Here is a 26,978-nt window from a genome sequence, read left to right on the forward strand (position 1 = left end):
TCTCTAAACTTTGAATTGTCTTTCACTTGCAACTTCTCTAATTTTAACCAAATCTTCAGCAAACAAGTGTCAATCCTTTGTCGTCAAATTCCAAATCATATTATGCCGCTTTTTCAAGGCTATTCCGCCGGTTGAATTGACCATTTGCTTTTGCTTTCTTGTTTGTCAGTTTTCTTCTCTTCCAGGTATTTCCCACAAATCCTCTCTTTTCATCATATTTCCTTCTAAATTATAAGCATGTCGGACAATTCTGATTCCCAAAACCTTTCTGGAAGCCCCCCTTCCATGATCGATGATAATGTATCTTCTGGCACCTCCACTTCTAGTCATGTAGTATCTGCTAGTCCACCGGTAGTAGACTTGACTAGAGAACGTAGGAGAAAATCGAGTCATGACTGTAGCACCTCTAGTAGGGCTCTTGAGGAGCTGGTATTACACGCTTCACCTCTTACTATCGCTATGGCCCTTGGGGATGCCATAGGAGTTCTCGTCTTTGATCAGTATGAGACCATGATTGGATTAGCCGACCGATCTCCCCTACACTTTGCCCCCTAGTGAGCCATCATCCTCTAGGCCGACACGGGTGTTGGAGGAGGGTGCACCCACTCCTCATTTATCGAGTGACGATATTGAAGAAAATTACAGTTTAGAAGACGAAGTGTCATCTATTGATTCGGACGAGGTGGACAGAGTTAACTCTAGAGGCCGATAACGACGAGGATTCCCCCGAGGTCATCCGGGAAGAAGATGATGAAACCTTGGACAATTTGTACATGTCGCCCAGTGAGGTCGGCAGTGCTGCCTTTGTACAAGTTGATTCTAGTTGGAGGGAGACATGTATAAAACACAAATTTTGCATTAAAACGACTAAGGCTTTTGCCTTCTCGGACGGGTATGAGCTGCTATTGCCGTTCGTCGGGAGTCGAGTGACAGACTATCTGATTGGACACGTAGCAGTATACACACATATGCTTGATTTCGGCCTCAGGTTCCCTCTAGACAAAGCTCTTCAAAGCCTAGAACATATGTATGTCCTAGCTAACGCCATTAGGGTGGCGTAACCTTATTGCTTACGCCTGGACTCTCCGATATAAAAAATTCCCTGAGACCCTTAACCTCTTCCAAAAGTTGCATTGGATTGAAGAGAACGGTTCCGCGAAGGGCAAGGGTAAGGGTAAGAGGAAGAGGTCCAAGACCAACAACGAGCTTAATTAGGGTGGTTGGATGTCTCTATACACCAAGGGTGGCAAATTGACGGTATATCCTAAACTTACTTTCTTGAAACAATGGCGACCCCGGTTTTTCTAGGTTAAGATTCCCGCTGATTTTCCTTTCCGCCGGTATTGGACAAAGCCCTACTCACAGATGGAGCACATTCCTGATCGGCGTTTTACACGTCGAGAGTAGGGCGCGTTTGATTTATTTGAGGCTTATTTCGTACCGAGTTCGAAAGGGGGGAAGCCAGTTCCGGTGTTGTTAACTTGGTTGCCTCATGCCAAGTACATCTTGAGCAATGCAGCTCAATCTGCTCTCGAATTTAACAAGGCTGATCCCCACGATGGGTGTTTAAATGTCATTCCGTACTTTAAAAGTCATGTAGTTTATTATGTTCATGTATACTTTCGCTTTTTAACTTTTTTTGCTCTCGGTTACTGGCCTTGTTTTTGTTGATTGCAGGCCCGGAACATTTAATCAGAGATACTCTTCACCTCAACCAAAATTATCAGCCCATCAACAATATGTCGCCTAGACCTGCTTGCAAGTTTACTTCCATTCCTCCTAGCATTGGGGGTCGAGGAGGGAAGCAGGGTCGAGGCGTCAGTCGGTGTAATGGTAACGAGGAGGAAGAGAGAGATTCCATCCATTTGGCCTTAAGATGGTCAACTATTATTCCTCAAAAGAGGAAGGTTGAGGGAACCCTCGATAAAAAAGCCAAAACGGCCCCCGGATAAGACACCGGTAAAGCCGACTGTCGTTCCGTCGCATCAGGAAGGGGATAAGGACCCCAAGAGCATGCTGAAGGAGAGAGTGGCCGAGGTCGACACTTCTTCTTTACGGCCGGTAAAGCCGACTGTCAATTTCTTTTTTTTGGCTTGATGGATATTTGTTTGATTTGTATTTTTATTTGGTTTGAGTTTTGAATTATGTAGAACGTAAAAAAAAAAAATGAAGAAGATAGTGACTAAAGACAAAACAAAATGAAATAATACATAAGAAAAAAATAACTAATGAAGTGACGAAGAAAAAAAAGAACAAAGAAAGAGCAAGAAAGAATGAAGAAGAAGATGACAGTGGAAAAAAATATAAAAAATTAAAAAGACGAAAGAGAAAAAAAGGAAGGGAAAAATGGTAGGAAAAAATAAAGTAAAAAAATGAAGAAATAAATATTTTTAGAAAATAAATTCATTAAATGGCACGTGCAAATCACATGAAGGGTTCTTTACCTATAATAGTAGGTAAACAAGTCATCAGGTCCGTTTTTATCAAATACAAATGATAGTTGGGACGAACTAAAAATAATTAACATTTCCAAAATGGATTCTGAATAACATAAACAGAGATGGAGCTGGTATGGGAGACGAGTGGCCTCGAGTTTTCTCGGTGACATGCTGGTGGCTGTGGCTAGAGGTGGGCAGCCGTTGTCCGCTACGTTGGCCGCGGGCCTGTCACGGTAAAAAAAATTTATTTCAAGCCCGCACCGGCACGAGCCCGCAGGCTGAACGCTCCTTTTCTTTGTTTTTTAGCCTAAAACTATCAAAAATGCAAAAAAAACAACATAAAACACGGATCAGGCCCGCAGGAGGCACGAGTCCGGCCAGCGGACAAAAATTTGAAATTTCAAGCCCGGCCCGCCATTATTTCCCCAAGCCAGCGGTCCGAGCCCGTGAACAAGCCCGACCCAACTCGACCCATGTTCAGGTCTAGTTGTGGCACTGGCGAAATGAGAGGAGCTTTCAAGTAGTACCTAATGTTTCCTTAGATCCTTTGTTTTTGCTATAGTTGGGGATATAAAGAAGGCTATGGTTAGAGAAGAAAAGATGAGACCGATTCAAACTCGAAATAGGCAAGAAATTTATGTCAGATGAATTGGACCAAATGTAGGATGGGTGAGATTAAATACCGATGGAGCTGCGAAAGGTAATCCTGGCCAGGCAGGAGTTGGAGGAACAATTAGAGGTCATAGAGGAAAACTTCATGAGATGTTTGCTGTCAAATGTGGAGTGTGCTCCTGTATGAAAGCGGAATTATTGGGGGTTATGCATGGGTTGTTGATTGCGTGGAATGGAGGCCATAGGAGAGTGATTCTCACGGTGGATTCAGTAGTGGTTGTTAGATTGTTGGAAGGAAAAACACCTTCCAACTCCCCTTACATTCATATTATTCGTAAGTGCCAAGCATTAATTAACAGAAACGAGTGGGAAGTAGTGGTGAGACATTGCTATAGATAGGCTAATCGAGCGACGGATTGGTTAGCTAACTATGGAGTTGCTCTAGACCGCAAGATTCTCATTATGGAAGCAGTCCCAAAGGACCTTCATACTGTTTTATTGGAGGACCTCAGTGGCGTGGCTTAGAGGCGAGTGGTGCCGGCTGGAAGCTCTGAAGTTAGTTAGCGATTTCAGTGTCTTAGGAGTAGTTTAGTGGTTTGTTTTTCTTTTTATTGTCCGTTTTGGTTGGTCTCTGTAGGTTACAGTTGTTTCTGTATCTTGTTTTGCCCTTTCCTTTTGAGGTTGTGCCTCTCAATTCACACACAAAAAAGAAATAATCGATATTTGGGACTGATTAGAGAAGATCACTAATAATATGTATTGTTAATATCAATTTTTCCTAGGATAATAAGTTTTCAAATTAACGCACGCATATAAGGTTATTAACTCACTACATGGGCATCGGGTCCATATTTTTTGGTTAAAACACCCTTATGTTTGGTGATTTTTAAAACAATCCCCCTTTTGTTTTTTTTTTTGAAATGAACCCCAAACGTTTTTAAAAAAATTTGGTTGCACCCCCAAAACCTAACTTCCGTCAAATCCAGACGTTTGTGGGGCCCTTTTTTCCATTTTTCCTCCTAAATATTGCATGAAATGACATTTGTATCCTTGGGTAATAAAACCCTTCAACTAACCTCTTCATCTCTCTCATTCAATTCCTTTGTTTCTTATTTCATCTCTCTCACTTGCTTCAATTAGAAATTCAGCATCTCTCTCTTGTCATCATCTACACCTTTTCATCTTCCCTCTCAGTCTCTCTCATCTAGCACTCTCTCTCTCTCTCTCGTCATCATGGAGAATTCTGCAATGACAAAAAAGGGGGAAACTTTTATGGATGGTAAAACAAAAGCATGGTGCCATAACTCTCTTCTCCAGCACCAGTTCATTAATGGCCACCTTCTGCCACTCCTCCTGATTCTTGTCAACCCATCCAAAGAATCCACACCCTTCTCCAGTATGAACATCTGAGAATTTGAGGGCATAAAAACTCCTCCTAGGATTGTCATGCGTCCATGACCTCAAAATCTTAGCAAGAATTCGACAATTGCATTTGGTTGCCATAACCCTAATTGAACAATTAACCCAAATTAAAATAAGCAAATAAACCCTAGAATTGCAAAATTACCCAAAATTTAATGCCTAGAAATGAATGTAACACTTACTTGATTTGAAGGATGTCACGAATTGTCAATTGAGAGTGGGATTGCAATTTTCCGTTTGAAATTTTGGATTAGCAGCTTCAATTTGGGGTGTCGGAAAATGATCGTTGTTAGAGAGGGAATATCCTGATTTGAGGATGAAGTGGTTGTTATATAATAGCATAGGTGGGCCCCACAAACGTCTGGATTTGACGGAAGTTAGGTTTTGGGGTGCAACCAAAAGTTTTTAGAAACGTTTGGGGGTTAATTTCAAAAAAAAAAAAAACAAAAGAGGAATTGTTTTAAAAATCACCAAACATAGAGGTGTTTTAACCAAAAAATCCTTTTTTTAAAGGAAAAATGGATCAGAATACCCCCAACTTTGGGCGGTCCGCTTTTAATACCCCCAACTCTGAATTATTTTTCAATACCCCCAACTTTGGGGGTGTCCACCAAAAATACACCCAGATGACTTGTAACCTGTTAGCAAGGTAATTTTGTTTATTTTTTATCTCTTTTATTTTTATTTTCAATTTCTACTCCCACCCTACCCTCACCCCCACTACCACCCACTGCCACCTTCCCACTGGCCACTACCGCCCTTCCCACACCCCATTCCTTACCCCCGGCAGCCCCCTACCACCCTTCCCACACCCCACCCTTACCCCCAGTAGCCCCCTACCACCGTACCCTTCCCACACCCAACCCTCCTCCCACCAATTTTAACCTCACCTTCTCACCTCCACCATCACCAGTTCACCACGCAGCCTTGTGCACCTTCAGCCATCATCACCAGATTTTCAACTTCGCAACCACCGAGCAACACCAACTCCACCATCGTCCTCATCTCACTCGCTGCTAGCAACGCACCATTGCTAATTTCCGCAGCAAAACCAAACAAAACTCGAAAAAAAAATAGCACACTTCCTTCGCAAAGATGGGGTTATATTCGTATTATCACCGGCACCATTGCTGGGGTATTTTAGGGTTTTACGTCATGTATCGTACTGAAAATTTTTACATGGTTCATATTTTTCTTTCATTTTTCTCTTTTTTTGTTCAATAATCTTTTTTGGGTGAGATTTATTTTGTTAAATTTCTATTAATTTTATCTGGGTCATTTGAATTTTAGGCGAAATATGATGAAAGATTGAAGAAGTATGAAGAGGAGAAATTGAAGAAAGAGAAAACCCAACTTGAATCTGAAGATACCCTTTTTATTTCTGATGATTCCCGCCAATCAACAAAGCAGTAATGAGTAGCAAATTTGTCATGTTCAAACTGTGTTTTTTTATTCTCCTTCAGAAACGATGATTCCCCAAGTAGTGGTGTTGGAACTTTGGAAGCCATTGAAGAACGAAGAAAGAGACGAGGAGAGAGATGAGAAGGTTGTGAATTAACGAGGCAAAAATGGATCACAAGTAAAGCACGTGCAAGAATTTACCAGTTCTTCCGGTGAAAGCAGGTAAAAGGAGTATTTTTGGCGGACCACCCCCAAAGTTGGGGGTATTTAAAAATAATCCAAAGTTGGGGGTATTAAAAGCGGACCGTCCAAAGTTGGGGGTATTCTGATCCATTTTTCCTTTTTTAAATCAAAAGTTGAAAGGGATACCGAAAGAAGGAAAGGAAAAGAAGAAACATAGAAAAGTTTGTAAACCTAACCTTCCAAATTAAATTTTGCGTAAACCCATCCCATTCCTCTCCAAATTCCAATTTTCTTTTCTATCCACAAAGTTCAATCTCGTATTTCGCATTTCCAACATCAATTCAAGTTATTTCGAGGTAAGAGATTGATTTTTTTCGACGAATCCGAAAAACTGAAGGTTTGGTTAGGACTAATTTTTACTATAGTGAGTTTTAAGATCTCAATTTTGTAGTTTACACTTGATTATTTGAGTAAGAATTCAGGAAATTTTCATTTTCAATTCTTAATTTTATTCACTGGTATGCTAAAAGATTAACGTGGTTCAAAAACCTGAAGATCGTGGAAAAATGATTTGAATGTACTGATCCCCCATTGTTATGTTTTTCAGATAGTTGTTTTCATTTATCCAAGATGTTTCTCACTAGGTAAGATCAAGCTCTGTCTATATATGTTGCGAACAATTCCCATATGTATGCTTTGATGTATTTTAATAACGAGGCTTATGTTGAAACTTTTGATATGGTTGGTGTCTATAAAGGACTGAGTATGACAGAGGAGTGAATACCTTCTCACCTGAAGGGCGGTTGTTTCAGGTTGAGTATGCTATTGAGGCAATCAAGGTATGTCGTTCGCTTTTTATGGATTAGATATTTTTCTTTGTTTGGGAGAAGACTTTGGATGGCTTGTAGCAGTGTTACTCCGACACCTTCATTTAGCTAAAAACGGGGTGTCGTGTCGTGTCCGACACGACACTTTACTTGGATACTAAATTTTAAACTAAAAATTTGACTTTTTCTACAAAATAGCCAAGTCGGACGCTTGGACACCTGCATCCGAGTAGACACTCGATCCGTGTCTGAGTAACATAGGCTTGTAGAGTTAACTTGAAAACTCTAGAGCTACAGTTATGATATGTCTGTCTTCCCTAAATGCAGCTGGGCTCTACTGCAATTGGGATAAAGACTAAGGAAGGTGTTGTGCTTGCTGTCGAAAAACGTATCACATCTCCATTGCTGGTATTCGATCCTTTCTTTACTGTTGTTATACAAATTGGTAACTTGTTACATTTATTATATGAGGCCTTGTACCTTAAGCTGATTTATCTCTGAATACTTTCTGATAAATGTTTGTCCCAAATGATATGGTGCTATTCAATTTAAGACTTCCATTGAAACAAATGTTTTTCAGGCTTTCTCATTTCCGCCTTTTTCTCTTCAATGTCATGATTTGTACAAGCGGCTTCTGGTCCTATTTCAGACCCAATAGGATTTATAAAGCTTCTGTGAGATATATGCAATCTAACTATATTTGTGTAATTGAACAAGAAGTAAAGATGATTTGTCAATTTGCATGAGCCATTAATTGGCATCATCGATTTCGTATAAAACTTGTTTTAGTGTGTCAAATGGATGACATTCATTCTTCATTTGTTTATTGACCAAACATTACGTCTTCCTTACTTGCGCTATGTTTATAAATGGATGATTCAGTATTTCTTTGGTCTTGTAAAATGTACCGAGCATTAGTGTATGTTTATGTATCCAGTCTATTAGAAGGTATTTGTTTCCATTCAGCTGGAATACATAGAAAGAGGTTTTGGAGTTCGAAAATGATAGGGAGAACATCACATTGTGGCACTGATATAAATTAGCCTAGAAAATAAGAATCAGGTATGATATAATATGAGTGATGCTAATCACAGTTAGAGAAGTAGTGGGAAGATTTAGTCTGAAGATATGACATCATTCAACAGTTAAACGCTTATTGAGTTTACTTATGGTACCGTATGAGGAATTCGTATGTCCGATACTCTGATTGTCCGACAGTATATTGCTTATGGAGAATTACTTTAAGCTGCACAGTAAAAGTCACAGTAAATTACTATTGGCCAAATTAGGGTGTTAGGTATGATGTTTCCTTCTACTCATGCATACTTCTTCCGGATAAAGGTCTGGATGGGACAATCAACCTTCTTTGATGCTGCTTATTTTCGCAACATCAGTAGGATATGGGTTGGCTGACATGGACTCATGGTCTTTAAATAATATGGTACTGCATATGATATAATGCTGTAGCATGCTGCACCTTTCACAAGCATGTGCACTTTGTTACAGTATACAATATGAGTTTCTAGGTATTTTAGCTTTTGTTTGACAATATCCTGCTAGGTTTCCCTTGGAAAATGGAAACAGAGCTTCTTTATGATAACTGAAGGAATATTATAGATCGAAGGGAATTTGAGTGGAAATTCTATAGCTCATAGTCGAATATGATCTAGAAAGACTTGTTGGTATTGGCCTCTGCTATCATCATATCTCTGTTACTCGAATGTTTACTTTTGTGGTGTAACAGTGAATCACCTCAGGTCCAACTTCTTGAAAGCCACTAATCTTCACTAAATTCTTGGGGATATCTAGGTTTTAGAACTCCTGAATTCTATTTTTTTGAAGATCATTTAGCTGTTGAAGCTACAATGAAGGTGGTGGCCAACTTTCTAGGGCATTAAATATGCAGGGTTCTCTTGCTGGAACGTGGGATGTATAATAGCAATAAAGTGAATATAAAAAGTATTTCTGCCTCAGTTGCATATTTTATGGATGAAATGCTTTGATAGTGTACGTATCGTATTAAGTTTCATATTGCAACCTGGAGTATGTTGAGTACCTCTTTTAATCAGAAACTGAATATGTTGTGCATGAAGAGAAGTCGAGGATTGGTTTAGGTTGTTTAGTAATTATTAGCAAGCCAATTTAAGGGGGGAACTGAAAGGGTTTTTGACTTTATGAACCAATGTATAGTGTATCATTTGGAGATCCTCTATGAAGAAGATGAAGGATAACCATTTACATTATATAATGTATAGTGTACCTTGTTAGAAGGGCCAATTTGGCTTATCATATGAAAGTTTGTTGGAAAAGGTGACGAGGCATTATGGAAAAGTGAAAGCAAGGGAAAACATCTAAGAAGTAAAATATAACAATTCCATGTGAGTTGTTAGGATACTGACTTTTGCAAAATTGCTATGCCTTTTTCATAGTCTTTGCATAGAGGATTAAGAATCGGTTGCTTCTTCTAGTACTTTGCTGCTCTGTCTATGGCGTTTGAGTTTGTCTCAAGGACAATTTATAAGGGGCTGAAAAGAAGCGTGAAGATGTCTGCGTGGTTTTGTTTTATCTGCAACAGGATGTGCACCTCTAAAAAAGGTATAGGGTTTTTGAGATCAAAGCTCTATTTGCAATGTGAGGTTCTCCTTTCCTAAGGGTTTTGAGTTATTAGGTTGCACACTTATTTTGAGCATAAGCTGTTCTTTATTGTCTGGATAAGCTCCTATGGGAATATTTTGTTTAAGGGTGAAGCTGGTAAACCCATTAGCTGGAGGGTTATGGTTTTGCTTTTTAGCTTTGCTTTTGTTTTTGGGAGCCATGCCTCTTGTGTCTCTTAATGCAGCTGTTTATCACTTGAAAAAGGTGCTTAGCCATTGTCTTTTTTCAGCTTCTTTTCCCCAGGCCATCTTAGCTAGGAAAAAGTGATATTTTAATGAAACTGCTTCTGGTTATTTTGAATATAATAATATTTTAATGAAAAAGTTATGCTCTATTGTAACACTCTAAATAGGAAGAAGCAGTAGTACTTCCTGCTACTTATGCCTTCTCACTTGATTAGTCTTATCCCCTTTATGGTTTTCACTGACATTTTCAGTTAAGTTATAGTTCTGTCCTGTTCCTTTACCCTTTCGCTCTCTTGTTTTCCTGCTTTTTTTCCTTTTTTTTTTTTCTCATTTTTCTATATCTTTTAAATTGATCTCCCCTGATTAATTTTGTGTATTACCTCTCAAATGATCCTTATTTTAATTGGTACAAGAAGCCTAGGTATGTTAACTAAAGAATAATGTCGTCTTAATAATGTTTGGAGAGCCACACATTGTCTGAATGGGTTGAGGAGTTGGTTTGGTGGTACGACACATGCTGGAGCTTTACTGAAGATATTCTTATTATGTTTATTGCAGGACTTCCCTTGCTTTTTTATTTTTCTTAGTTTCTACAAGTTGGATGGGGATACTTATGTATGGTGATTCATCTCAAAGATTTGTTTCTTTATGGCTTTCAGGAGCCGAGCAGTGTTGAAAAAATTATGGAAATTGACGAGCATATAGGATGTGCCATGAGTGGATTGATTGCTGATGCTCGCACACTTGTTGAGCATGCACGAGTGGAGACCCAGGTGCTCTTTTACATCATCTTGCTGTTACTATAATGTGGCTTGTGGGGGTGCTAATTATTCCCTTTATTGTTTTTGTTTTTTTTATTCTTCTTGGTGTCAATGCAATTTACAACAGAATCATAGGTTCTCTTATGGTGAACCAATGACTGTTGAGTCGACTACACAGGCTCTATGTGATCTAGCGCTTCGTTTTGGAGAAGGAGATGAAGAGTCAATGGTGAGTAGCATTTGTATTTTTTAATTTTAGCTAGTTGTCGCTTCCTCTTGTGGATGGTTAGGGAGGGGATACTCCATGCCTTTAAAGTAAGTGGGAGAATCTAACTGAAAACACAAAATGCATTATGTTGTGGATGGAGATGTGGATTAAATTTACCTTAATCTTTCACCACACTCTAGAACATAGAAACCCTGCACATTACGTTTGGTGCAATGATGCACTTACAAAAGAGATGGGGAAAATAAATAAAGAAGTGAAGTGACGGGCGGAGTTGTAACCATTATTCAGTTGTTGAACTTGGATTTAGTTAGAACCATGATGGCTACATATCCTGCCACCATGATGATAAGTTGACAGCATGGAGCTTTTATATTGTATACAGACCTATCTATAGGCTTTTGAAGCTTTGCATACTAAGCCTTTCCGAGGCAATGGCAAACATGAATATGACTACCTGTTTTATTCTAGTGGTTTATTCACCATTTACTGGGTTATCTATGCTTACCGGAAGCTTGCTGCTGGTCCAGAAACAACTGAAGAGTAGATTGGACGGTTTAATCTACTTTCTCAAGCTGTAAAATCAGTCTGTAACTAGTTGATGATGTGCTTATTGGAAGCCATTTGATTGGGTCATAATATTTTCTTGCTGATTAAGTTATCCAGCTGCAAGTGGTGTGACTAACTATTGAGCTGCCTCCATTACCACGTAGTAATTCTTGTTCACTTTGTTTCCTTGATTAAACTGCGCCCTCGCTTACGGATCTGACTGTAATATTAGCAAAGAAACGACCTTCCTGTAATACGAAGCTGTCATTGTTGGAGATAGCTCCCTTTCCTTTCTAGTGTTATGAAGTATAAACTATTTGCAGCTGTTTAAGAGTCCAATCTCTGAATGTCCTTCACTACTTTTACAAAATCTTCTGATTTCACAGCTGTTTCTGATGGAATGTCTTGTATGTTTTGTGCAGTCTCGCCCTTTTGGTGTGTCTCTTCTCATTGCAGGGCATGATGAAAATGGACCAAGCTTGTAAGTTAAAATTCACTGGAACAGTTTACTGAATGTCATTTTTATTAAATTCTACCTCACCCTTAGTCTTGGTGCTTTTATTGTTCGTCTATCGGAAGCTTGAACCTTCCTATATCTGTTGTGTAGATATTATACAGATCCTTCTGGTACATTTTGGCAGTGTAGTGCAAAGGCTATTGGTTCTGGTTCTGAAGGTGCGGATAGCTCCTTGCAGGAGCAATTCAGAAAGGTACCTCCCATCTGTATGGAAGTTGGAACTTGGTAATGTAGTATTCAATCTTAACATGTTATGATACCAATTCCTAAAATTATTGAGAAAATGTGAATAAAGAAATGTTGTAGCACAAGATAGCATCGTCTTCGACATCAGTATGGTCACTTAAAAGGCCTGATGCATGTACCCGAAGTGAAGCAAAAGTGACAATCTCATAAGTCTGATGAGTGATGAGAATAGTTCTTGCTTAAAGTTTTTCTCTATTCTTTCCGTCTTGTGGATCAGCAGAATAAGCTCACTATTATAAAACCTTCCATTTGCTTTCCTTGCCATGATTTGACGTACTGAGAAACACTAAGACTTAAGCTGGGAAAGACATATGTTTCCATTATTACCCTTTATGAACTTTTAGAACTGAAGGTTGGCAGATTGTACAGATGTATTACGAGGATTGGCAATCAAAACATTGAAGTATATAGATAAATGTTTGCCCGTCTAGAATTTTCTTCCCGCTACGCACAGAAAAGAAAGAGCAAATACTTGAGATGGGTTTCAGGGTCTTCATATGCACTGATGGTTTCCACAGTATGCCAGCTTCCATTGTATAATATTATGATATTTATATATTGATTTACTGTCAAGGGAAAATTAAGTCCTCAAAGGTTGTACAAAACCTACTTCATTGCCTATTAAGTGTCTTCATGTGCCACTATTAGGAATCCAAGGCCCCCATTGGTTGGCATACTAGGTTCTGAATTCCACCAAAAGATAACAAGGTAAAATATATTATTTTACAACAATTTATGCACAGTAAAATTCTAGCAAGAACCAAATAATTGCTGGACAGGCCAATCTCGAAAGGAATTTTCTCCCCTTTTTCCTTCCACACCATATGTAGGTAACCTGCAAATATGCCAACATAGAAGGTGAATTTGCCGACTGAATCCCTGTCATTTAAAACAGTTTGTTCCACAGAAAAGGTGCCACCTCAAAATGCAGTGGCAGATGATGGTTTCCTATTTTCGAACACCATAGCCACAGAAGACACACACAAGGGGAAAATGCACTTATTAAGGTCATTATCTCCTACTGTCATTGGCCTTTACCACCTTCAGAGTCTTGGCCTTCCAGATAAGGAGTCTAAAGGAAATGAGGAAGCATGAAAAGGATTTTGTTAATGAGAATGAGAAGATTTGTTAGTTTAAAAGAGATTGGTTAAATCCCCCCACTAGTGGTGTTCTTTATGCTTTCAAGAAGTTTGCTCATATTTGTATTAGTGAGACAGTGTCTTCTGTTTTATTGCAAGTGTGCATGTCATAAACATACCTCTGTTTTCCACTGCAGGATTTAACTTTTCAAGAAGCTGAGACAATAGCACTTTCCATCTTGAAGCAGGTTATGGAGGAAAAGGTAATGATATTAATTTAAAAAATGGTATCTGGCTAAATTTCATTTAGCTAAACAAGAGTTAGGAGGGTTGTGGCTTGTGGTCCTTTATAAAAATGATGTTATGAAATTACCCCTACTATACACGCGACAAAAATTTAGCTAACTAGAATCTAGTCAAATTGTATACTTAATCCTTTTTACCCAACAAGGTTGTCTTAGCTGTGACAAAGTGCATGTAATCATTGGTCCAATCTTTTGTTTTGTCTTGTAGGTAACTCCAAACAATGTTGACATCGCAAAGGTTTCCCCAACCTACCACTTGTATTCTCCATCTGAAGTCGAGGCTGTCATCAGTCGTCTATGAGGAGCACCTTGCAAAAAACCGATGTGTCTGTCCCTAGTGCTCCTGATTTCCTCTCGGGTGCTTCGCTTCTCTCTCGTTAACAAATATTGCTAAAAATCAATTTGGAGTTTTATTTGAATCTCCCTATTGAATTTGAGTTTCCAAAGCGGTTCTTGCACTCTAGCGAATTCTGTTTGCTGGGTGTCTGAGCATGAGAGGAACTTAAACCATGATGTTGTTATGGATTCTGGACAGGAACTTAGATGTCAGGACCCTATGCTTTCCGGATATGCTCTTGATGTTGCATTAATATTTCCGTTGTAGAGGGTTAGACTGGCTGCAAGATTAACGGCATCATGTGAAAGTTCAGATTCTATCCTTTGCATCACTGTCAGGTTTTAATATGATAGATTGTTTGCATCTTAATATCTTTAAGTGATGATCACCTCAAATGAAAAGTAATTTGGGCTCTAATTTTCTCAATTAATTTACGCATTATGATGGCGCATAATTTGCAAGTATTTTGACATCACAACAATTTGGTAATTTGTGAGCATTGAGCATATTTTATACTTCTACTGGACCCTTATGTTAAAGTACATATTTTAAACCTTTTGAGGTTTAATTCAATGTATCACTATAAATGTTACTTGACATCCAAAAATGGTAGTCACACTCGTCTAATTTAGGGTTCGTTTGATTCAATTTATTTTGTTTGAATTTATCTGAACTTATCTAATCTTATTTTATCTTATTGTATTTTTTTCTGAAATGAGTGAAAATTAGTTAACAGAACATCTTATCTTTTATGATTTGATTTTTTCTGATTTATAAGATTTTAAATAAGTTAAAATAAGTTGAACAAAGCAAGGATTTTATAAGATAAAAAAGATATATTGTCTAAATTGATGTTTTATTACAAGCAAGAGTTATAATTTGGTGGTTGAATGATATATGAAAAGTGAGAGGTCCAGAGTTCCAAGTCTCTTAGAATATTTTCAATACAAGTCTATCAATTTTCATGCGGGCCAAGCAGGCCATTTTCGGGCCAAACGCAGGTAATTATAAGTCCACTAAAACCTATAGATAAAATTTTTCAAACGTAGCAATTCAATATTTTCCATTTTGCAATTTATATTCTTGATACCTGATTATGTTCATGGTCCTTTGAACATACACGTAAATTGCCACCTCTCTTTAGGCTTTAGCCAATTCTCATTTTTTAACCCTTGCAATTTTCTTTTTTCAAATTCTGTTTCTTACACGTCATTCTCCAAAAACAGTTATTGTCCTCAAAACTAACTTCTCTCAACATAATCATGCATTTTAAGATAGAAGACATATAAAAAAGCATTACAATAGTACATTTTTTTAAAATAAAATCAATCAATAATAAGAAAAAGACAAGAATTTAAACAACTACAATTTAAATTTATTTACATTTAGTATGCAATGAGGATAATTAAACATCGCCCATAAAGTACTTAAAATCGCCCAAAATATATTTTTATAGACCAATTTACCCTTTCCTCTTTTATATCAACCTACTGCCATTTCACCTTCTCTTTTCCCCACCACACACCACCACACCACTACCTACCTTCCCACTACCACCGTCGACCTCCATCGCAACCACCTTTGCGTCGAAATTTTTTTATGTTGGAGAACTCCCCGCCAGGATGTTCAGCCCATGGGGTGATCGTCCGGCCAGGACGTTCTGCCCATGGGGTGAACATCCTGGCTGGACGATCGCCCCATGGGCTGAACGTCCTGGCTGGACGATCGCCCCATGGGCTGAACGTCCTGTCGGGACGTTCTCCAGTATAAAAAAATTTCGACGCGGTGGTGGTTCTGTGCAACGTAATGCGAAGGTGGTGGTGTGCGACGTTACGCGAAGTGGAGGTGAAGGTGAGGGTGAGGGTGGTGGTGGTGGTGGTGGTACGTAAACAGTGAAGGAGAGAGAGGGGTAATTTCAATGGAGGTGAGGGTGGTGGAGTGAGGTGCGTGGGTGGTGGTGGAAGGCAGGAGGTGAGGGAGATGGTGCTGGTGGTGGTGGCGGCAGCCAGGCAGGCAGGAGGTGAGGTGGATGGTGTTGATTTAAGAAAAAGATGAGGAAGGTTATAAATGTAATTTCATTGTTTTTTGGGCGATTTTAAGTAATTGTTGGGAGATGTATAGAAGTTCAGGTATGGAATTGGTACAAAGAATATGCATAATAGCCCATGGAATCAGAAATTGTTAAAAAAATCCACAGAGTTCTACAAGACTATATACATCACAAAATTTAGTTTACTTGCCTATTTTTATAACATATATGTTTATTTTTATATATTTATGAAAGCAACTCAATCAACAATTAAGTTTAAAATATATATTTTTTATTTACATTACAAGTTATAAGAGAATTTATATCATATACCTGGGTGTATATCATGCTTATGGTACATCCAAGACTATTTTTTTTTGCTCATTGCTCGTTTGAAACATCTAAATAAGCATAATCACATAATAATTAGAGTTCTAAATGAGCAAATGAACAAAAAATAACATCGGATGTACGATGTACATGGTACATCTAGGTGTATGCACTCAAGTTATAATGATAACCGCTAGTATTTTGGCCCGGGTAATACTCCGGGTCAGTTACAATTATCAAATATATATTATAATTCATAAATTTCATGATTGATTGTATTAGCTTTTCGTAATATTTTTGTCTAATGTGAAATTAAAAAATGGACGTTATGGCATGATAAATTATTTTAAAAAAACTTCTATGAAATTGGGGATAAGAATAACAATTTCAATAAAATTTGGGTAAAAGAATGTTATTACTTTTTTTTTAGGGGAAAGAATGTTATTACTTAATAAAAGGGTTAAAGATCAAAAAACTTATCTACATGTTTTTATAATTACATTTACATACAATTATAAGACTTTATATGTTTTATTTTAAAACATTAAGCATTGAAATTGTAATGAATTAGTGATTAAACTCTTATATTTCATTTCAAAGGTCATGAGTAATACTTTTTAATATATTTGTATAGATACTATTTTAGCCATTGTAAAAATTATCAAGAGGCAATCATAATTCATACTCCCTCCGTTTCATATTAATTTACTTAGTTCACTTTGGGGGAAAACCAAGGAAAAAATACAAAAGTATGAGAGAGAAACTGAAAAGGTGGAAAGAGAAACTAAAAAGTGTGAGAGAGAAACAAAAGATTGGGTTAAAATATTAAAAAGTGAATGACATGGGTGGAAAAAGGGGAGAAAGTAGATGTGATATGTTACCAAATATAGAAAAAGCAACAGTGTGTAGATTAAAAAGAAACAGATTAAAAAGAAAGTGTGTAGATTAAGGCTATGTTTAGTTCACCTGAAATTTTCTGATCTGAACTTATCTGATCTGAACTTATTTTTTCTGATCTGATTTGATCTGAACTGAACTGATCTGATTACAAGATCTTATCTTTTAGATTTTTCTCAATATATAAGAAAAAATATAGTCATGTGGGGTCTTGTTTGATTCGTCTCAATGAGTACTTTATTAATATACAATTATTATAATTTTTACTATTATGTTATGAAAGATATAATGATTTTTAAATATAAGCAAAATCTGAACTGATCTGATCTGAACTTATTTTTTCTGATCTGATCTGATCTGATTAGATCTGAAATAAGCAAAAATAAGGTGAACTGAACATAGCCTAAAAAGAAACGGAGGGAGTAAGTGTTAATATTATTCCAAAGTTACTAACTTTTTGTAAAAGACAATAATTTGAAAAAATGGGACACTTGAAAGGAAATCAAAACTATTTTCTAGAAGTCTCTCCAATACTAGTAAAAAGAGAAACTTGCGAAAGAGGACACCCAAAAACGAAACCCCTCAAATTATTTTGAGGGTACATTCAACGCAAAATTAAGAAGGTGGGATTTTGAAAGATGGGAATAGTGAAGAGTTGCTTTTCATTCATGGTGGGAACAATTTGTGGTGTTTATATCGCCCAAAATTACAAAGTTCCTGATGTTCAGAAACTCGCTTCTACCGCTTTGTTTATGGGTCGTCTCATTGAGGAAAATTATCGTAAGCCAAAAAAACCTGATGAAGATTGATCTTCTGTGAATGGAGAAACAAGTTTTTTTTGATGATCTAAATCTAACACTTTGTAAGTTTACAGTTCTTACACTAGGGTTTCATTTCATTGTTTTTTTAATGTGATTTTGGTGGTATTAGTAGCAATTTTTGGTGATTTAGTTCGATTTATGAGGTGGGTTATACTTGAATTATTCGGGGGAAGTTTCAATTTTCATTGAAAATGATGAAGTTATGTAAATTTTGATACCCAGAAAAAGAAATTGAAACAAGAAGAAGTTTTTGTGGTTGGAAGATTTTGAATTTACACTTTTGCTGTAATTTTATTGTGGAATTGTTGGAAAATTTTCGATTTTGTTTTGAATGAATGCGTAAGTATTGAGATTCAATTCCAACTTGTAGATTAATGATTATGATACTTTAGGTTATACTAGCTGAAATTTGTTATGTTTCTACCTCAAGATCACCTTATTTGATAATCGTGGATGTGGAGTTGAAAAGAACGAATCGAACTTTTTCGTGCTGCTGTTTTAAGGCAATGTAGAATGCTGTTAGATGCTATATGCCAGCATTGTATTGCCAGCATTTCTCATTTGGGAGTGCACTTTCCTCTGGTGAATGCAGTATGTCCTGCCTATAATTGGCATGTTGCGGAATGCACCCATAAGTTCTTGTTAATTAGGACGAGGGAAGGGACTAGATGACTTAATGAAAAGCTTAATATGGCATTGCAATGCTTGCAATGTCTACCTTGTCTTTACATAAGCTCCTTGTGATTTATGGATCATTAGGACGAGGGATGAGATAACTCAATGGAAAGCTTGATATTGCATTGCATTGTCTGAGTGGACTTTTCATACGTTTCTTTTGATTTGTAGTTCCTTAGGAATTAGGTTGAGGGATGAGATCATGGGAGGTGTCAATGGAAAGCTTGATAGTGAATTGTGATTTATCTTTCTCTTTAGCCAGCCTTCTTCGTTATTGTACTTGAACTTTATCTCGTGAGATGTCAAGTTTTCTGGAATTGTGCATGAGCCTCAAATCCCTCCCCTTCAATCAACCAATTATCAGTTTTATTTCCTGAAACTGATTTATGATAGCCCTTTTGCCATATCTATCTGACACTTAACCTGTAAACATTGCATATTTGTGTGCGATGTTAGTATCTTTGCATGATTAGCAAGACTGTCTCAATACAATTGGTGGCCTTGGGCTAATGTTAATAATTGGGACCAAATAAAAAAGAAGATGACACAATGTCTGAAGTATATACAATCCGCATCATTATCTAAGCAAATATTAGCCAAAAGGTTTAAGGAACACTAGGAGACCTAATGAGATGAGCGAGATGACTCAGGGTGAGTGATGAGTTTTGCTTTACTGTTTGGACTATCTAGAATTTTTAGGCCCTTAAATTTGGGGCCATGGTTAAGGTCACTTTTTACACCCTATTAGGCAGTCCTGCTGAATGATGATTAGTCATGGGAGCTTGCGGAAAGCTTGTTAAAATAAGTTTGTTGGAGCGGCATAGCTGCATGTTTACACATCCAGTAGCTCTTGCCTTCAAATTTTATACATCCAGTAGCTCTGCCTTTAGATTTTATTCGATTTGTTTGGCTTCTTGTTGTTGCAATGCCAATAATGAGTGGCAGATTCGTAATGCAGAATAAGAGGATGTCTTCTTTGTTACGTTTCCTACATTCTGTTTTCTAGGAATGTGGTCTTTCCAAGCTATTCTTGATTGGTTGTCAGTTATCATGTCATCTTAGGAGGAACGTATGATGCGAACTATATTTATGGAATTGTTAAGATTAGGGATCAGTTAAAGAAACTCGACTCTGAACATACAGCATGCATGGAGCGCACTTGTATGCTGAACAAAGACAGGAACAGGATGACCTACCTTGACGGCCCGTTTGTTATTTGGTTATAAATGGTGGGAATGAGAATGAATTTATATGTAAATTTGTGAAGAAAATCATTGCTCATTCTCATGGTAATGTTAATCTATCCTAAAGTGTCTATTTTTCTTCTTGAATTTTCATTCCCATTCAATACCACCTTGTTAGATGGTAATTAGTGGTAATGAAAATTAGGGTGAAATTGCTTCCCCATTGAGAAAAAAACAAACTTGGGGGTTGAAATTTCCTCCCCATGGAGATTTAATGTTGCTTCCCTCGTAACCTACACTTAAAATTCATTCCCATTACCACAATTCATTAGCGACTACCAAATGGGACGTCAATGAAAGTGGTTTTAATTCACAAGTATAACCGATTTGACTCAGTGCAATCGAGATAGGTTCAACGTACGGTTTGGATTGACAAGCCTACTTGGATCTGCTTGCCTATGAGTGAAGTCTGGAAACCCTATCTGTGGACTGTGACAACCATTCTGCTGGGAAGATGACATGGTTAGGGAACCATTCTTTTCATGGTTTGAACTTAAATCATTCTGGGCTGTGTAGTAAGCCCTAATATAAAGACTACGATTCGCGCAATGAATTTACTCCCAGAATACCAGACTCTGTACTTTCTATTAACTTTTCCTTCAATGTTACGGTGGCCGTGTTAATTCAGATTTTCTGTGTACTTGCTGTTATCATTTTCATACCCCAATATTATTCAATATTTTTTATACAGGAATGTAAATATGATTACCTTTTTTTTTTTAAATAATGAGTTGAATCATTTGATCTAGTACTACGGGGTGATTTTCACGTACAGATTTATAACAATTGTGTGGTTAGTTAGAGTTAAGCCTTGTTCTTTTGGGCTGAATTGAACTGATCTGAAATTGTGATAGAGAACTAAATCGCATTGAATCTGTGCTAAAAAACAGGGCCTTATTATTCATAGGCGTGCACTATCATGCATTTAGTGTTCTACCTGTGTGGTATGCGTGTTTCGAAAACCTGCGTTTTTGGCCCAAGTGAGTCCTCTTACTCTTATTGCATATCTCATTTTCAAATGAGCAATGGCCAATGAATGTATAATCTATCATGAGCCACACTGAGCCTATAATCTAAAATTGGTACTCAGGGAATTAACTGAAATTTTATGTTTTCCCTCGAAATCTGAATAATTACTAATTAGCCTCGGAAAATTGAAGATTAAGGACCCAGGCGTTATTATTGTAATAGGCAGTTTTTTGTACAGTAACGCACGACTGCCGAACTACCTTTGTCAAGTCTATATACTTCATCCATTTCAAAATAGATAACATGGTTTGACGTTTGCATTACTTATACACTCTCCTTTAATCATGTTTTGTGATTCTTATATAAGTAAAATTATAGTCAATTAGTCATGTGGGATTTAGATACGTCTTGGTATATACTTTTTGAAGATAACTTTTACCGGTAGGGAATCAAAAATATTAATACGTAGAGTAAACCGTTGGCCAGCATAATCGACGAAGTGTGTCAAATATCTTGAAACAGAGGAAGTATAATACTATATTGCTTTGTTTTTATAGTTCTACGATTTTTATTTTGCACATTTGCCAAACAAAATTTCAAGCATTAAAATATTGACTTTTATGAATAAATTTATAAAAAATGGATATTTTGAAAATGTACGTTGAGATGAATGTAACAAGATTTCACATGATTATATTTTCGTTTACGTATAAATAATACAAAATGGTCCAAAGTAAAATATAAGAGTAGTGTCGAAAGCCAATATGATAGAACTATAAAAGGTGGAGGAAGTAATATGTCATTACTTCCAGCTTCAGGTACTTTAATATTGCGAATAGGGAAGGTTAATGTCACTGTAAGACTTACAGTAATGAACCTTGATTGATAAAAATAATCAAGGTTAATGTCACTGTAAAGCAATGTTATCATCACCTTAATTTTAAGTGGCTAAGGGGATGCTTAGCATCAAATTTGTGGTTCACATAAGAGATTAGGGTGGTCCAAACCACAAGCTCTAAATTTATAATTCGACTTTACTTTCCACCTGAAAATAAAAAATTGTAAACACAAGGTCTGGCTTAGCACGAATGATGCATGATGACACTAATTAATCTTAATCATTTATCATTAGTAGCTTAATTGTTGGAGGATGACACAAATTATTAATCTCCCCAACATATGACCGATGATCACTTGAAATAATTTAAACACTACTTTTGCTTCATTTCTGATGACTGGTTTTTTAGAGTTATTCTAGGGGTGATGGTTTGCGATTTAGCTTAAGGTGGTTTAACTTTTCGTTGTTAGGAGAAGATCATTTTGGTGGGCTCTTTTTCCTTAATTTTGCGACGTTGTGTGTTGTGTGTTGTGTCTGACTCATTCAGGTTGGCCAATAATGTGAAGAACTTATGTCTGTTCAAAAAACAAAGTTTTTCCTGTTTCGGTTAGGGGTGTAAATGAGGCCAGACAACTCGCGAGTTACTCGAGGTCGACTCGGTTAAAGCTCAACTCGAGATGTTGGCGAGTCGAGTTGAACAACTAATACTCGACTCAAAAACTCGTAAGAAGCTTGAAGACCCAATTATCAATAGTAAAATGCCTAAATTCGACATTTTTCTACCTTATGGTTGCTTTTAACATGAGTCACTTGCAAGCTAGTCGAAATTTACTCGACGAAAACTCAATTCGGTCAAAGTTATAAGTAATATAAGTGATAAACAATATGTGACATGTTCGTAGTTTCAACATTAAATTTTGTGTAACCTTTATTGTTTAGTTTTTTATTTTATTTTTGTTAATTATTGTTGAGCCCATGAACAACCTCCATGTAATTAGAAGTTTTGTCCCACAATTAATGAATTTGGAATTAAGGGACTACTCCGTTATTTCTATATGATTTTAACGTGGAACTTCCTTGTTCTTATAAAGTGAATTTGCACTCCTCTATGGCAGGCGCGGCCCAGGCTCGTTTAACATGGTATCATAGGCCAAGTTGGGTTTGGATTGATCTGGGCCATGATTACAGGGAGTGTTGGGATGTGTATTCCACATTGAAGAAATACATACATGAGTTGTGTCCACTTTATAAGGATAAGAGAATACTTCTATTATTACCATATGTTTTTTTTGGTGAACCTCCTTGGTCTTGTAAAGTGAATTTGCACTCCTCCATGACTAACATGGCCCAAATTCGTTTACCAATTATACTTCATTGTCCGAATTGTTAGTACTAGCTTGCGAAACTTAATTTTAACAGTCCTAAACCTTTTGGCTTCCACTAATGATAATGACATGTAAAATTAAGTATTTGAAACTAAAACGTTATACTCCTACGTAACACTAAAAATGTTACTCCATGTTTCTTTGGGTTATGATACCAATTATACTCTATGCTTTATGTGTTATGATTCCAATTATACTCATGCTTCTTTGGGTTATGGTACCAATAATTAGTGTGAAGCATTTTATCTTGATGATGCGACTATGAGTATGACTTTCTAATGAGATTGAACGTGTGGATCTCAATTCACAAGCTTTGTCTCCATTGTTGCACATTCACCTATGTCACTTGTTCCAAACAAACACATAGTTTAATAATAGGAGTTAGAAAATGAGGTGTAGAATATTCATACGAGCACTACAACTTTAAGACTTGCGTGTTCAAAATATTTAAGCAAGAGTTTGTTATTCGACGAGCCAAATTTCCAACAATTCAAGAAATAATTTAGTAGAATCTTTCATGGTGAACGTCTATCTCTTGTCACTACGGTTATCAAAGTCATTTGTCTACAAATTTTGTCAACTGTGCACTTAAATTAGCAAGTCCGCTTTCCCACGACATATGAACCTTCATCTTTCGTGAAGAAGACAAGTAAAGGTTTCAGTAACCTATAGCTCAAGTACTGGTTATGGACTTATGGTCAAGCCATTTTTCTAAAAACAGTACGTGTAAATTGTTTTTGTATATTGCTATATTTGTGCTAATAGATGCGTTTGCTTTGGATAATCAAGCAGGGTGGTACTTGGCCCATGCAATCACGGCGACGGAATAGGGACCCCAAAATATATTTATTTTTATTTTTTTGAAGATTAGACGAAAGAAAACATTTGGATCAGTAGTAAAAGTGTAAGGGTAAAAGTGTAAGGGAAGAAATAATGTGACCATGAAATTCATCAAAGTTTTGTTGTTTAAACTTTTGAAGATAGTCGTCATTAGTCAGTTAGAAATACGAATCTTATACTTCTATCTTTTTTGAACTACAAATGAAACCCCGATTAAGAAAATTGTACATAACCTCCATTATTTTTGCTCATATTTTCCCGTCCTTGCAATCAAGTATGATCAAGGTTTAAAATCCAAGAAAATGTACAAGATAATGACACAATTATTTCTACATTTATACATGGTAGGAAGAAGTTTTCTTCTCATTGTAATCGGTTTTACGATAAAACTTTATTTTGATTTTTAAGTGGTCCAAACTGTAATATTCTTTTATCAAGGGCTCAAGTAGATCTCCTAATCTAATCTCGAACCTATAACGCATTGATTAAGAATGTTAATCCACCTTGAAAAACTCGTCCAATTTCCACTTCTCTGTTTTTTTTTGTTTTAATTAGGGGTGTTAAGAAATATCCGATCCGAAAATTCGAAAAAAAAAATCCGGATTTTTGGATCGGACACGGATCGAAATTTTTCAAAAATGTCAACGACCCGATCCGAAAAGTTCGGGTCGGATTCGGATCACAATTCCTCTTATCTGAAAATTTCGGATCGAATTCGATCTGATGTCCGACATTGAACAACCCTAGTTTTAATATTATTGAAGGGCAATATAGTTTCCTCATCCTTTGACGGTTTCTGGCGTCACATCCTAATACTTAATACGTTGAAAGATTGCATGATGTACCTCAACTGTTTTCATATATTGTGGTCCCTGGTTTCTTTTCGTTACACAAGACTTTAATTACCACAACATTTATCATAAAAAATGATAATACCCCTTTCGATCTCTCTGTCCATTTCGTTGTGACTTAGCATTTGATAGCTACTTAAGCCTGCTAATCACTATTAATATAAGGTTAATATTGTTTCCAGTAAACAGGGTAGACCGTTCACCAATCACCACTACATGTAACTTTGACATTTTATAGTATAGTATATATTATATAAGATTGGGATAATAAAACTATGGGTTATATTTTTTTTATTGTGTAAGGCAACTATAGGTTATAAATTTTTTTTTTGGACCTTATTAGAGACTCGTTGGTAAGAAGGACCCTACTGGACTAACACCTCGCTCAGGTCAGCCAACCCAACAACACAAGTCAACGCTTGAAAATAAGAAGGATATAAGGAAATCCCTACTCCCAAGCGTAAGTAGGTAATAGTGTTCGAACTTGTGACTCACCACCTCCACCAAGTAAACTTGGTAACTATAGGTTATAATTGGTGGTATGAGTGTATGTCATTTTCTACTCATATGTCTCTGTTTTATAAGGAGTGTAATGAGCAGTATGCATTTGCCTAACCTTCAAATGGGTTACAACTATGTTCTTGTTGGCTCATGATGAGGACAAGGGGGGAAGAAATTTCCTTTGTCTACAATAATTTTAACATTTTCATGTCATATCAATTCGATTATGACTTTTTCCCTTGGACTTATGTAAATAATTTCTCTTGTTTTTACTTGATTTTCTTTCATCTTAACTCATCTAAAATTATTGGTTGTAAATTTAATTCTGCAAAATTAATTACTTAAGATGTTGTGAATCGAACTTAGGTAGTTCTTTATAGGCTATGAACTTAAAGTTATGTGGAATTTTACGGTAGTTGTGAATAGGCTATGAACTGAGGTAGTTCTTATAACATTACTTTATCCGAATTTATTGGTATTAAACTAAACTAATATGAACGTATTAGCCTTTAACATAGTTAATTAGCTTATGCGAAATTGCTTTATCTTGAAAGAGGTTAAATTAAATAGATTTCACAATGTCTCAACAACTATTTTTCCCGAAATATTAGAGTACATATATAATGGTTTGCACCATACATGTGAAAAATGGCATTTTGGTTAAAGTGTTGTGAGCCCGACACCAACTTTTACTCTCTTCGATTGATATCAAGTTTCCTATTAAGCCTTTTTCAAGATAAAGTGAAAAAAATTTATCATCGCCTTTTCTTAGTTAGACAATAGGGGAGATAATCGAGATATTAGTGTTATAACACGAGATGCTAATATCATCCCCTAAAAAATGTTTTAATCTCATATTCTTAATAAGGAGACATTAAGAATATTGTGATAACTAATTGTCGACAAAAGAAGTACATATACTACAATTATTAGTTATGCACCATAAACATTAGTTAAGTCATACCTAACAAGTTCAGACAACTTTCTTCAAAAACTGACTAACTGATTGTAAGTTACGATCGAGCATAATACATTTGTTCATTTTTGTGATCAGAAGCAAATTAGAAGAGCACAATGATTGCATATTCAGCGACAACTTTTTGTTCCCTCATGATGATTAGTTTTCCTCGAACTATCTTCTTATATCGAGAATGGGAACTCAGAATGATGGTAGACTCCTATCAAGTGTTAAGCACCCATTTTGCAACAATGGTACATCGGATGCCCCCGTCGGGTATCAACAAACTCAACTTCGACGGCCCGTGCAGAAATAATCCTCGACAACATGTAACATCCTCCACGACTCCGATGTCAACACTAATACAGCTTGTACCTTTCAATCTCGGAACGACACTAGCATATATAGCGGAAACATTAGCACTTCAAAAGTTCCAAAGTTACTATCAGTCTCTTAAGAACAATAATCTAAAGGCGACAATTTGCAAATGATCAACGTTGATAAAGGCCATTGGAGCACTCCACAGAAAATTCAGAATATCGTCACAAACATCAAATTACTTCTTCAACATTTTGAGCACTAGGAAATCAATCATCTTTACTGCGAAGAATATAGAGCAGCATACTTAACAACCAATGTAGGACATCTTGTACCTTTTTTATGTAACTGTAATCTTTATTGTGTTTTTTAAGAAAAATGACCACAAGGTGATTATATACCTGTATTCTTGCACGACTACCTTAATCAAAATGTTTCATATACACAGAGTGGAGTAAGAGAGCATATAACTTCAAAAATCTCAAAAAATGGTATGGTACAAAATCAAAGAATGGAGAAAAATAACTCTGTGCTTCATGAATAAACCATCTTTTCGAATGCCGATTTCTGAATTCTGAG

The 26,978-nt window shown here is 36.6% G+C and overlaps 1 protein-coding gene and 1 long non-coding RNA gene across 3 annotated transcripts; both read left to right on the plus strand.

Moving 5' to 3' along the window:
* The first annotated feature begins 6,219 nt into the window (after positions 1-6,219).
* LOC104906614 (proteasome subunit alpha type-5) lies at positions 6,220-14,112 on the plus strand. Of its 2 annotated transcripts, XM_010695389.4 has the most exons (10): positions 6,223-6,412; positions 6,664-6,700; positions 6,814-6,895; positions 7,211-7,291; positions 10,383-10,496; positions 10,612-10,713; positions 11,682-11,740; positions 11,867-11,969; positions 13,299-13,364; positions 13,615-14,112. In XM_010695389.4, the coding sequence occupies exons 2-10, from the start codon at positions 6,687-6,689 to the stop codon at positions 13,705-13,707; spliced, it is 714 nt and encodes a 237-aa protein (XP_010693691.1). In that variant the 5' UTR covers positions 6,223-6,412; positions 6,664-6,686; the 3' UTR covers positions 13,708-14,112. The 2 variants fall into 2 exon arrangements, with proteins under 2 accessions (XP_048497020.1, XP_010693691.1); XM_048641063.2 differs by lacking the exon at positions 10,612-10,713 and having other exon boundaries at positions 6,220-6,412.
* Positions 14,113-17,477: 3,365 nt separating this feature from the next.
* LOC130590891 (uncharacterized) lies at positions 17,478-22,957 on the plus strand. Its single transcript, XR_008968743.1, has 3 exons — positions 17,478-17,861; positions 20,630-20,719; positions 22,662-22,957. It is a non-coding gene; the product is annotated as an uncharacterized LOC130590891 (long non-coding RNA).
* Positions 22,958-26,978: the final 4,021 nt, after the last annotated feature.

Source organism: Beta vulgaris, chromosome 3 (assembly GCF_026745355.1).
Source record: "Beta vulgaris subsp. vulgaris cultivar EL10 chromosome 3, EL10.2, whole genome shotgun sequence".
In the NCBI taxonomy this organism is placed as follows: Eukaryota; Viridiplantae; Streptophyta; class Magnoliopsida; order Caryophyllales; family Amaranthaceae; genus Beta; species Beta vulgaris.